Here is a 14,243-nt window from a genome sequence, read left to right as displayed (position 1 = left end):
ACTCTCTATGGATTTGTGCCCCTGAATTCAGGTGATATTTTGTACCAGTTAAAAGTTAATTGTCTGACTGGCAATTAATATCAACTGATAATCATCAAGAGAAGCACATTGATGAGATCTAATGGAAGAAGGTTGCTTATGAAAATGCAGCTCTTCACTACATTCTACTTGTTCACTTTTTAAAAAATACATCATAAATCCCATATGTCAAGCTGTTCTTGACTGCCTCTCCAGAAGTTTCTTCTTCTGCTCTATGTATTATTTAAAAAGCTGCTCTGGCACTCTGCTTCCTTTTCCTCTTTTGGGGGGATGGAAGGCATCACTGTTAACCCTTATCCTTTCCTAATTCTTCCCACTCTCTATTTCCAAATTTGTGGGGGGAAAAAAACCCTTTCTTATAACATATAAGTATAATCAAGCAATTTTGCCTTTCTTTGTATCCCTAGTACTGAGCACAGTGCATATGATATAGTAAACATTTAATAGTTTGTTGACTGACTACAGAAAACAAAAAGGAGCCTAGACAAGAAAGATAATTTTGAAAGTAACACATAGAATTTAATAGATACTTTAAAAAAAAGTTTCCACATGCTTCAGACCTTCCTCATACTCTAACAAAACTTAAAATTCATAAGAGATCAATAAATTAAGAAATCCATTGATAAATTATTCCTTCTACTCCAATTATCGGTCAGAAGCCCAAAGCCAATAGAAAAGGGAATACCAGCAGCATCACAAGGCAGCCTCCATCAAGTGAGGATCATGAAGGTTCTGGAGAACTAGCAGCAGCAGTCAGAATAGGGTCACAGCATTCAGATCAGGATGCCCTAGCTCCAGAGGCTCCAACATGCCAGAAAAGATCCTGAAAGCCCCGTGGTTTAAACTTCAAATATGCAGGAGGACCCGAACCCAAAAAATAGAAGTCAACAGAGAAACAGAGATGACCCCATCCCAGACCAAGTAAAGCCTCAATAGAAGTCTAGAAGGGATGGAGAATGGCATTTGCACAAAGCCCAATTCAGGAATTTTTAATAACAGAGATAAATGAATCAAAGAAAATGCCAACCACTATAAAAAATTATTACAAACCTAGAGATCTCTCAAAAGCAGACTAACTCTGAAACAATTTCAAGAAGAAACTGGTGGCCTTTCTACAATGTCTGTACTACTAATGCCTAAAAGAAAAGAAGCAGGAAATAATAAATAAAGCACTAGAAAATAATGTGAAGAAGAATAAATCACTTGGAAGAGAACATGGTAAACCTTACCCAAGGAATAAGACTTTCTGAAAATTATTAGTAGATGAAACAGACTTTAGTTACTCCAAGAAGAAGTAAGAAATAGTGAAACAAAAAGATAACGACTCAAAAACACCATGTTTTTTTCAAAAACCTGTGTACTTTTATTTCAAGAAATCATGAATAAAATTGTTGAAATCTACTAAAACAAAAGAATATTATGAAGATAGAAAAATATCCATCTTTCACCTCCTGAAATAATTTCCAAAATTTCCAAAAGGAAAAGTCTCAGGAATACCTAGCCAAAATCCAAAATTTATGTGTCATAGAAAAATATTGCAAGTTTCTCTCAAAGGAATTTGAGCACTAACCAACTGTGGTCAGGACTAAGCAAGATCTGGCAGCTCTACTATAAGTCAGAAGAAATCTTGAAATACAGTATTATAAAAGAAAGAGAGGTTTACTACTAAATAACATGGTCTGCACCATTTGAGTGTAATCCTATATTCCCCACACTTTCCCATCCCCAAAAACCAGATCTTTAATGGAATAGAGGACTTAAAGCATTCTGGATGAAAAGATCAGAGCTGACTTTTCTCGGGGCAAAGAGTTGAAAATTGGAAGAATTCCCATCAATTGGGCTCAATAAATTGTGGTATGTGATTATGATGGAAAACCATTATTCTATAAGAAACGATGAGCAGGACACTATCAGAAAAATCTAAAAGGTCCTCCATGAGTTAATACAAAATGGAATGTACTATACACAAAGTAAATAGCAATGTTATAGGATAGTCATCTATGAATGTCTTTGCTATTCTCAGCAGTACAATGATCCAAAACTACTCTGAAGGACTTAAGATGAAAAATACTAGCCATACTCAGAGAAGGAACTGACTGTCTGAATACAAATTGAAGCATACTTTTTTTTTTAATTTATTTTTCTTTTGTTTTTTTGGGGAGAGTGAGGGAGTAGAAATCTTTTCTTTTCACAGCATGACTTGTATGGAAATGTTTTGCACAACTTAAGATGTATCCTCTAAATGAGGGGGTGGGATGAAGAGGGAGGAAGGTAAAGAATCTGGAACTCAAAAGTTTTACAAACAAATGTTAAAAATTGTTTTACTGGAAAAAAATTATACACACACACACAAAAGAAAAGAACAGAGCTAACTAAGAACCTTGAACTAGAAAGATAAAACTGTCAAAAGACAGATAAATGGATTTTAAGTAATTAGAACAGAATAATGATGTAGCAGTAACATTCAAGAATGAGAAGAAACAAGTATCCTTTAATGTCTTCAAAAAGTAATTCAAAAAGGATTAAATAAAGAAATCAAAAGAATTGTAGTAGATTAATTCTTTTCTGAGGAAGTTAAAATGGGAAAAGGAATATAGTAGAGTAAAAAGGACAAAGCAGGATATGGAATTTCATGTTTCTCACAATTGGGGTATGTTAGAGAACGCACAAACATGAGGAGAAGGTGTGGGATGAATGGATAGTGGATGAACCTCTTACCTAAAACAGACAAAAGACAAATGATTAAATATAGAAATAAATCACACTCAGTATTCCATGACACTGGCCTCCTTACTGTTCTTATAAGACATTTCTGTTTACAATCGTGCATTTTTACTGATTGATCCCCCATCTCTAGAATGCTTTTCTTCTTTATCTTTGCTTTCTAGCTTCCCTGGCTTTTTAAAAGTTTCAGCTTCTGCTGGAAGTCTTTCCTGGTTTTCCTTAATATTAGAGCCTTTCTTCTGAAATGATCACCAATTTACCCCATTATATCTTATGTATATATAGTTGTTTGTATATAACTCCCCAATAAGAATGTGAACTCCATGAAAGCAGGAACTGCTTGTACCTCTCTTTGTATTCTCAACACTGAGGATGATGCTTAGGATGTAGTAATTATTTAATAAAAGCTTGTTGACTGACTTGAAAAGAACTAAAAACAAAACAAAACAAAAAAGTAATATTTAGAATTTATTTTGCTTAAGAAAAAGAAAAGCAAACAGTATGAAATAGTCACAGTTTCCTGGACAATTTGTGTGTGTATTTGTTTGTATAGAAATGCTGAATTATGAGTTCAGTTTTTGTTTGAGGGTTTTTTTTTAATATTTTAGTTCAAGATTTTAGAGGCTCTTAATGAGTTCTTCATAGAATTTCCCTATCTGTTCATTATTGGATTTTTATGTTAGTACATCAAGCCATATAATTGAGCATTGTAATATAAAATTGCTAGATATTTCATGAAATTATGTGATTTATGTTTTGCCAATTCACCAATTACTTTTCCTCTGCATAAAGGATCTGTGAACTATAGTTCCATTCACATGAAACTTCCTTCTTTATTCTAGTTTCCTTTATAGCAAACACAAGTGTTATGATTTAGTTCCTATAGTAGTATGTCCAGTTTGTCTAGATTATTGAACAAGGGATTCACATTTTAGAGTACAAATAGCCACACAAAAGTTTATAGATGATATAAATGATTCTTACTGTATTCTTCCATCTTTACTGCCATTTTGCTACAGTCTTTTCAGAAGACAGAAGCTATTTTATATTTTGATATATTTGCTAAGGTGCTATGACCAAAGATGTTGTCACCAAGACAGTACTTAAATAGTCTTTAGAAAATAAATTTGAAAGGCAGCTTAGAGTAGTGGGAATTTTTAACACAAAATGAAATAGATAATTTAAATTACATGAATTTGAAAGACTTGCACACCTCCCCAAAAATCAGTGCAACTAAGTAGGGTTAAAAAGGGATAAAAGTTGATTGGGGAATAATATTCTTTGCCCCAACAGCCTTGCCAAAGAGGAAAAAACAAACCTAAAACAGGACAGCTTGATAGGAGAGTGATGGAGTAGAGGACCTGAATTCGAATTTGACATACAGTGTAACCTTGGGTAAATTACTTAACCCCAATTGTCTCTCCTCTCAAAAAAAAAAAAGGAAATTAAGAAAAAAAACCACATTTTAAAACCACAAAGTGAAATAATCAAGAATTGGAGATGATATAGACAAATCTTTTGAAGTTTTAACAGTGAAAGCAGGGTGATTTAATTTTTTTTTTGTTTAGAATAGAGGGTATTTGAGTATGGTTATAGACAGCGCAGAAATGAATGAAACTATAAGAGGGTTGTTAATGGGACATATTCTCAAAAAAGTGTAAGAAAGTACAATACATATGTAGAATTAATGGTTTCTACTTTTCTGAACTGCTTATAATATGCTCTACAAAACTTGATATATGTTCCTGTATTCATTGCTAATTGTTTTGTTTCTCTTCTCTCTCCAATAAGACTATAAACTTCTTGAGAGCAGAGACCATGTCTTATGTATGTCTTCTATTTCTCACAGCCCGTAGCTGGGCTTTTAGTAAATGCTGATGGATTTGAAAGGATAGTTGCCTTAAATAAATGCTTATTGTTGTGAAAATGTATTTACTGTATTTTATGCTACATGAGAAGAAATTTTATATTTGTTATTTGACATGCTATCTAATCTGTCACTATTAATGTTTTTTAGGTTACCCAGGAGATCTCAGATGAAACTAGAGTTTTCCGTTTGCTAGGCTCTGACAGGTAATAACTAGTTGTTTGTTTGTTTGTTTTAATTAAAGGATTGCAAATGCTAAAAGCAGAATCCATGATATACTCAGCTTTTTCAGGAAATTTCTAATTTTCTTGATTTAATCAGTCAGTTTAGAGATCTCTTACTGGTGTAACTAGTATAGCTATTTCTAAAGAATGTTAATCATGTTGGTTCAAAGTTAAAACTAAGGCACATATCTTTGAAGAATACCAGACCCTTTAATTGCTCTAAAATATTTCAGATTGTTTTCTCAGCATTTACACATCCATGAAAAGGAATACCATATTCTTTCTTTTCTCAGTCTTCTTTAAGGACACTTAGTTCTCTTTGTGGAGAAAATTAAAGATAACATGCAAAAATGTACCATTCCTCAAAGTTGTCTTTCCCTTCTCTCAGACTGGACTACATGTTTCTTGCTTGCCTACCATAAAAGTAACCTATTCCATGTAGGATATAATAGTATTTATTGACCAAATACAATCAATTAAAAAAAAACAACCTTTGTACAGGCCTTTGATTTAATTTCATCTGACTCTTCATGTAATTCAAAAAAAAAAAAAAATACAGGTTTTTCCTTTAATTGAAATTTCATATTCTGATGCAATTGACAGCCAGTTGCTATCCCTTCTTCCTTTATGCTATCTCATGTGAATTTTAACCTAGGTATTTCCATAAATGTTATAAGAAATTTATTTAACATACTACAGAACTACCTCTTGATCATTTACTATCTTGGGATGTCATCTATATACTCTCTCTTTTTCTTTTTTTTTTTCTGAGGCAATTGGGATTAAGTGACTTGCCCAGGGTCACACAGCTAGGAAAGTGTTAAGTGTCTGAGGCCAAATTTGAACTCAGGTCATCCTGACCTCAGGGACGATTTTCTATCCACTGTGCCACCTAGCTGCCCCCAATATAAAATTTCATTTTTTGATACATGATACAAAACCAGTATAGTTCTTCTAGTTATAGATAGTCCTGAAATGCTTTTACACCGCTTCTCCTATAAAAGTCATATGCTGTATTTTATTAGAGCAAATTTATACCCATTATCTATCTTAGCATTGCTCAGTGAGTGATTTTCAATTTAAATTTTTATGTTGATAGTCCTAATAACAGATTAAATATAGAGATCAAAATAAGCAGGTTTACCACTAGATGATAAATTTGGGGGCAAAGATACAAAAAAAATCAAAAATAATACTTCAATCTTATGCACTCCTTTGTATTCTTGAAGTGACAGTCATGAAAAAAAGGGGCATACCATTTTTAGACAGTTTATATATAAAAGTTTAATTATTAGTACCTTAACTATGAAATATTTTCTGAAAAACCAGTAAATTAATAGATCCTAGAAAAAAATAAACCACATAAATATTAACATGAAATGAGAAGATGTAAAAGGTACAGCTAAATGGATGGCTCACAGGTTTTTCTCTTTTAGGCAAATAAAGGAGTTCATGAGAAAGATGTAAAGGCAATCAGGACATTAAAAGATTATCTTGTCATCATTTCTATTTTAACATATGAGGGAACTGAGCCCCATAAAGTTAAAATAACTTGCACACAATCACACAGATTATAAATGGTAGAGAATATATGGACTCACTGTTTCCCTAAACAATAAGAAAAATCTTTACATAAGGTAGTTGTTCTTAAAATACTGATGATGAGTATAAGCAGGACTATGATAAAAATAAATGTGACCTTTTTAACCAGTAACCATTGCAAAAAATGACAAAGAAATTAAATAAAGACCATTACAAGATCTGCATATCTATTCAGCATAAATTTTGATATCCAATTTCATTGTGAAGGTGATACAGGGAAGGATAACAAAATATAGTGTGGGATAAAGAAATAAGATATTCAAACCTTGTTAATTACTCAGAAGCTCATTCCTGTATTTTATGAATATTTTCTTCCAAAATATTAAAGGTACCAGACTACATCACAAAAAATGAAATTTACTATATCATATGGTGTAACGTGCCCTCCTGGCAGTTACAATTACTAGTCTGTCCTAGGCCCAACAGAGTACCTTTGACCACTGTCCTTTGCAGTGTCAACTCTACCCGACTCGCCTCCTCTGAGGCCTTCAAAGGTCTCTGGCCACAATCTCTTGAATCTATAGCTTAATAACCAGTAGTGCGCTCAAGAACAGCCACATGTAAACTTAAAAGCCTTTATTAGACCTACTCACATAATGCCCTGACGGATGCCCTGACTTGTTGGTTCCCTAGTGAACACGTGGTCAGAAGGCCCACGTGTTCACTACCAAAATCCTTACCTCTTTTTGCTACCCATCTTGGCTTGGCCACCCAGGCTAGGGAGCCAGGGTGAAGAGCACCAGGTTAAAGAGAGCGACTGCTGCCTGCAGTGGGCTTATAAAGGGCCTGTGAGGTCACACACACAGCCAATTAGCGGGAGAGTCACCCATTAGGAAGCTATCTCAACATGGCCAAGATCCCACCTACAAGGCAGTCCTAATATCCATAGAAATTACTTCCGAGCCTCAATCTCCCGATGCACTGTGGCGCCGCCCATTTAAAGGGCTCTTACGATTCCCTTCTCTTGTTTTGCGGGGACTGCATCCTTACAATATGGAAAATATTTCATATGTGAATCATGTAAGAATTAGCTTCCTTTGTGCAGTAGGTCAGCAAACTTGACTGTAAAGCTAAAAATTAGCATTAAGCTAGAAGAAAAGAAATTATTTCATGCAATTACAACAATGCCAAGTCATCTTTTTTAAATAAGAGGTTGATTCCTAAAAGTAAGAATTGGATAAGAATAAAAACATTAACTGTTATCAATATTTCTTAGAGAAATTTGCAAAGTTATCTTTACTATTTTTATGGAGAAGATGGAGAGATTTGGATTGGACATTTGTTATAGTTAGATGGTTCAAATCCAAAAAAGTTTTTTACATGCTACATTGGGCTAAGTTTAATAAAATGAAATTCAGTAAAGATACATGTAAAGTTTTGCATTGGGATATTAAAAATTCAGCTTCACCAACGAAAGGTTAAAGTATAACATGGGTAGGCAGCACTTGTTCTGAAAAGATGTTGAGGATGAGGTTAATGGACTGCAAACCCCATATGAGTAAGTAATATAATGTCCTAGTCAAAAAAAGCTATTATAATCTTGAGCTATATTGAGTGGGATATAGCTTCCAGGATTAGACAAACAATAATTTGATTTACTCTGCTCTTATCAGCTCTATCTGGAATGTTATATTCAGTTCTGCTTACCTGGAGCATGTCCAGTGGAAGGCAACCAGGTCCCTGAGACCATGTCACATAATCCTTGTGAGGCCTTTAACTGTCTTCAAATATTTCAAGGGCTATTTACTAGAGGAATGATTAGACTTGTTCTATTTGGCTATGGAAGTCAAAAATCAGAGCGATGGATAGAAACTGCAAAGAGGAGCATAGCTCTCAAAAATACCTATTGCTTCCCTTGAGAGATGATTATTCTCCCTTCTTAGATTTGAAGCAGATATCAGATTTGTCAGATATGTTACTGTGGGAATTCTTTTTGTGTATGAATAGAACTAAATGGTCTCTGAGGTCACTTCCTACTCCTCAAATGTAGTTCTTTGGAAGGCCATAATGAGAAGACTAAAAAAGCCTAAAAAACCCTTGCAAATGTAATCTCCTTGCCAACCAAAGAAACCTGATAATCAGTAACAACCCCATTTTAGCATACAAGCTTATTTGTAAAACAACACAGAGGAAAATGTAAACTGGGATGCCTGAAAGAACAGCAAAAGTCAATATAAGGGAAAACAAAACCTGTAGAAAGTACTGTGTGAGGCCAGAGCATAGGTGATTAGAATAGGACAACATAAGGTAATGATAATTATTAACAAATATAGGGAGAATGACAAAGGGAGAAATTGGGAGGGCAGCAGATTATGAGCAGAGAATGGAATTTTACAATTTGAGAGCATTGAAGTAAGATAGTTACTGTGATGATGAGATCAAAGATGTGACTTCCCTGAAACAATAAAGATCATGGAAATTAAGCAGGTTGATGCCTCAAATCTGAGACATGCAGCGGACATATCAATAGGAATATTGAAATTTTTCCAGTATGAGACTAGGGTATAAAAATGGAAAGAAATACTGAGCCAAGTACTGAAGAAAGCCAGGCGTTTGAGTAAGGAAAATACTGACTCAGAAACTAGTAATGAATAATGAAGAGGATTAGGACTAGCTTGCTCAAAGAATGGAGGGAATTTAATGAGAACAGAGGAAAGTAGTGGCACCAGAAGGATATATAGTCCAAAAGGATCCTTGAAGGAGCCAGCAGTTTGCTTAGTCATCTTGGTCCCCTCTTAAGCTGTGACAGAAGAGGAAAACCAGCCTCTCCTGGAGAGAGTGGTTAGGCAGAGGTAAAGTTTCCATGAGTATTAAAGGGTAAAAGGAAGAAAGGAAGAAGTTGGAATTAAAGGACTTTTGTTAACAGAATGGAAGTTTTGCTCGAGTCCTTACTAGTTATGCTTAATAGTTATACATGTGCTAAATATGCTGTTGGACTTTTCTTTAAGATTTAGTTTTATAAACTACATGACTTTTAAAGCCCTTTCCAACTCAGAATGTACTATCTATGTAAATGTGAATTGTGTTTTGTTTCATATTATAATTTCAGTGATGGTCAGATTTAATCTTCCATATTTCTTAAACCTCTTCCTCAAAAAAACTATTCTGTTATGGTCCATAGTTGATCTTGCTTACATATACCCTAGAGAGAAAGGTGAGGGCGCTACTGTTTTCCCACTACCTTCAGAACTAGTCTAAGTTGGCATGAATTGAGCTTCTTTCACTGATTTTCCTAGCTAGGTATTTGTTTCTGTTAAAGAATGTGTGCCCAAAGAGCTATAAATTCATGCATATTCTTTGACCTAACAATATCAGTACTAGGCATGAATTCCAAAAAAGATTTAAAAAAAAAAAAAAAAAAAAAAAAAAGGAAAATGACTTTTAGGTACAAAAATTATAGCAGCTCTTTTCTCAGGGCAAAAAAAAAAGGAAATTGAGGGGATGCCCATCAATTGGGGAATGACTCAATAAAGTGTGGTATGTGTTTGTGATGGAATATTGTTGTTCTAGGGAAGTGATGAGCAGGATGCTCTCAGTGGGGGAAAAACACCTGGAAAATCCTCTATGAACTCAAGTAAAGTGAAATATACTGTCTACAATAGTAGTGTTCTGGGATAACCAGATGTAAATGACTTTGCTATTCTTAGCAGCACAATGATTCATGACTACTCCGAAGGATTTATGATGAAAAATCCTATCCAGAGAAGGAACTGAGTTGTGTCTGAATATAGACTTGTGTTTTTCTTACTCTTTTTAAAATTTTGTTTTTCTTTTCATTAGGATGAGAAATCTATGTTTTCTTCCACATCATGACTTTTATGTAAATGTTTTGCATAGCTTTACATGTGGTTTCTTAACTGTGGGTTGGGATAAGGGAGAGAACCTAGAACTAAAATTTCAAAAACAAATATAAAATAATAGTTTTCTATTGAAGAATGAACAAACTCTTATTTCTGATTTTTTTTTTTAAAGAAAAATGTTATTAACATATTTTGGTTTTGCAGTGGCTAAAATTGTCCCTTCATACCTACCTCCTTTGTCCCTCCCAGAGCCATTCCATATAACAAAGATTTCTGGTTCTTTAAGGTGAGATATTGTCAAATTCCTTTATGAAGAATTTTAAAATTTTTCAGGAATTGAATTTAAAGCCAAACATAATTCCACTTCTATGTTCTTTGTGTAATCTTATGAGAATGTGAACTATGAAATGAAATTCTGGTACAGTGTGCAATGTGTGCAGTGTTCTAAACAGTTCTTTTGTTTTGGTTTGGTTTAATTGCAGGGTTGTCGTTTTGGAAAGTAGGCCAACAGAAAATCTTACAGCACACAGCAATCTCTACATTTTGGCTGGCCATGAAAATAGTTACTGAGTAACACCCACAGAAATGCCAAGAAAATGAAAATGGTCTCTATGAAAAATGCCTTCAAGAAAATGAAATACAAATTGAAATATTTCTTTCTTTTTTTCTTGTAGGTAACATCTCAATGATTTGTATGTTAGGGTAGAATTCAGTACTTTTCTATAGCTGGAAAGAGTTATTATAGTTCTCTTGCCACTATGTGGTGGTTATATAAAGTTTGCTTAATAAAGCTATGAGACAAATAGTCTTTCCCTTAGTTCCTGGAAGCTCAATTTTTTAAAAATAATAATATTTGCAACCAGGGTGCCATATTATTTTAAAATAACTCACATAATTTTCTCTAGAGTGGTGTTAGCAGTGACAAGTGTTTCATCTGAACGTGGACTTATTCTTTCATAACAAATATGATTTTGTAAGAATTGTCACCTAGTCTTTTTACTTTTACATCAACCATTCTATATGTTTTTTTGTAAAATAGAATATTTAATTCATATTTATTAATCTGCTAGAATGGTGTAATGTATCTATCTAACTTTTAGTAAAGAATGGTTTTTTTACAGTTGTATAAAGAAAGGGTTTTTTCCTCTAGGTTTAGTGCTTTCTTAGGAGTTATGGGTCACATATCAGTTTGTTGGGTTTTTTCCTGTTTAATTGAAATTTTTTACAACAAAAACGATTTTGTAATATAATTTCATACAGATTGCCTTAAAAGGGAGCTTCATACATCAAACTAATAATGTGGGGTACATATAGCAATATAATGATAATGATTGCAATATAAGAAAAAATCATGTTTATCTATGTATGATGGTATCATGAAAGTGTCTTGACAAGAAAAGTAGTATTCCTTTTTATATTATTGATAATAACTCATGAGACATTAATCTTTGTGCACATCTAGGAGGAAAAGTATTTAACTATTTATGACACATATTTTATACTATGCCAGAAAAAATACCTATAAAGTAACTATACATGTATCTTGGGTTTTTCAATTATTCGTGGTTATTCACTTGGGATAATGTAAAGAAGAAAAAATGCCTTTAAGTCAAAGATAATTCCTGATGGGATAGCAGAAATACATATTATAAGAATTAGTATTCTAAAAATAATTAAACTTAGTCATTCTTTTAAAAATTTCCCTCTACCATCTTATTATGTCACATTAAAGTCATATTGGTTCCAGTTGTCTGCATGAATTTACTTGGCATTGATACTGTTACATACTATATTAATATATATTTTTTTTTTCTAAAATAAACTAGGTATTCTTTGACCTAAATTAGCCTATAAAAATTTTCTCAGAAAAATATGCTGGAGTTGTTCACATTTACTTGAACTTTCCCCAATTGCAGAGTTCGACAGTAAAGACTATCATAATTGCACTAAAGGGTGCTATCATGATACTGATGCTGTGGCCCAGAAATATGTGAGGCATTAAATGGCATCAACCTTAAGAGGTATACAAGATCCCCCATATGACCTTGCTCATTGATTCCACCAAAAACATGTTTGGTGAATTTGCCTTATCAGAAGAATCCTGTTGATTCCACAGGAATGATATTATAAAGAAGTAATTGACCAAAGATGTTGAAACAGCCAAGAACCTCATTCACTCCATCCCATTCATTCCCTGTCAAAGCCAAGCCTAATGAGATGGAAGGGAGAAAAACTGTCACTTTGGGAATTAAGAAATAATTGGAAGTTTTGGAGAAATAATGTCAGTGAAGTCAGAAATCAGAAAAGGTGAGGAGCAGGAGCCACAAGAATAGGTAGCTTTTCTATGAATTTGTTTGGAAAAGGGAGAAGAAAATAGTTCAAGGAAGTGGTGGTATCTAGTGAAGATTTTTTTCTTTTTAAGAATGGATGACATTTGCATCTATGCATCTTTGCAATTTTCCTTCTCCTCACCTTCCCCCCTACCTCCTTATTTCTGCCTCCTAACTTTTCTGGATTCCTTCAAAATATATATTCTCTATTATGTTAACTTTCACCTACTCACTACTACAACAGTACTTAGTTGTGTTCATGTTTTTTTCTCATTAAAATGTTAGCTCCTTAAAGTTGGGGACTATTTTTGCTTTTCTTTGTTTTTCTAGTATTTAACTAGGAGCACTGGTAGGCACTCAGTAAATGCATATTGCTTGACCAACTGAAATAAGGATTGAATGTGATGATCTTTAAAGTTTTTTCCATCTGTAACATTCTTTGGTAATTTTATCCCCACTTTACCAATGAGGCTGAAACTTTTAATAGACCAAATAAATGCTGAGTCTCAAACCCAGTTCTGCTAATACTACTATAATGCTTTTTTCCCATATCAAACTCTTTCATTTGCATACTGTATGTTTAAGTTAAAGACATCTATCTAAGTCTTTTAAATAATTCTGCAGGGTCATATTGGGAAGAGAAAGGAAATTAGCTGAAGTTTGTATAGTATCCCCTTTGAGTTCATAGCCCCAGTTTGAACTCTGGTTGGTTGAGTTTCCAAAGGGGCAACAGTTACATCAGGTTCCAGGAATAATCCTGTGAATAACTTTTTCTATCACCCAAACATCCAGTAGATTCTATTAGTATTTAAAAAGGATATTTATTCAAATGGCTTAAGTTAGTTACAAAGCATTAAAAAAAAAAAAAAAAAAAAAAACTTGGTTAAGACTCTTCCACAGATGTAAAGACAGGGTTCATGTTGGCAGAAACTTGTATAGTACAATAATAATCTATATGTAGGAAAGATTAATGGCCATGGCAACTCATTACTCATGACTTGCAACACCTGCATGTACCCTTTCCCCAGGGAGTATTGATGAAATTAATTGTGGTGAGTTGTGTCAATGGTGGATAAGTTGGCCTGGTTTCCCATCAGCTGGACTTTGTCTTTTACAGTGATGGCATCTCTACTGCAAGTTGAACTGGGCAGATTGCACAGGCACTGGGTTGACTTCTTACCAGAGATAACATTCTGCTGAATGGGTTGATCCATTTGACTCCCTGAGCTGATTTTTCCATGAACTGCTAAAGACACCTCCTAACTCCAAGCTCAGTTGGATGTTAACTTTGTTCAATGAAGTGCTATCTTGTTTTCAAAAATGGCCTTTAGCGCTTTAAAAAAAAAAAAAAAAAACCCTTTAGGCAAGAATTGGCAAAAATTCACCAATTCTACTTAGAATTCTGAGTGTGTCCCCTTGTAGTAGCTGAGTCTCCTCTGTTTGATGCTGGTTCAGATCTCAGTGAATGCTCCTCCCTATCCCCAATTTTTTGTGACTACATATTTATATTTCTCAGGTTCCTTTTCAGTTATGTAAAACTGTAAGACTGAAAACCAAGGTAGTGAGACAGTGTGCCATGGGGGCAAATTCATTGTTTTTTTAAGTATAATTGAGCACTCCAAAGCTTCAGATCCCTCATAAGCTGACTCAAGCTTTT

The 14,243-nt window shown here is 33.9% G+C and overlaps 1 protein-coding gene across 8 annotated transcripts in view; it reads left to right on the top strand.

Moving 5' to 3' along the window:
• MAP4K5 (mitogen-activated protein kinase kinase kinase kinase 5) overlaps positions 1 to 12,880 on the top strand; it is a 222,681-nt gene extending 209,801 nt beyond the window's left edge. For all 8 annotated transcript variants that reach the window (XM_074290745.1, XM_074290746.1, XM_074290744.1 and 5 more), the window contains 2 exons: positions 4,781 to 4,836; positions 10,739 to 12,880. In XM_074290745.1, coding sequence (XP_074146846.1) covers positions 4,781 to 4,836; positions 10,739 to 10,826 — 144 coding nt within the window. In that variant the 3' untranslated portion in view covers positions 10,827 to 12,880. The remainder of the gene's footprint in view (positions 1 to 4,780; positions 4,837 to 10,738) is intronic.
• Positions 12,881 to 14,243: the final 1,363 nt, after the last annotated feature.

The sequence above is a fragment of the Sminthopsis crassicaudata genome, chromosome 2 (genome assembly GCF_048593235.1).
Source record: "Sminthopsis crassicaudata isolate SCR6 chromosome 2, ASM4859323v1, whole genome shotgun sequence".
NCBI lineage: Eukaryota > Metazoa > Chordata > Mammalia > Dasyuromorphia > Dasyuridae > Sminthopsis > Sminthopsis crassicaudata.
The sequence above is the reverse complement of the archived record's forward strand: the minus strand, read 5'-3'. Positions and strand labels throughout refer to the sequence as shown.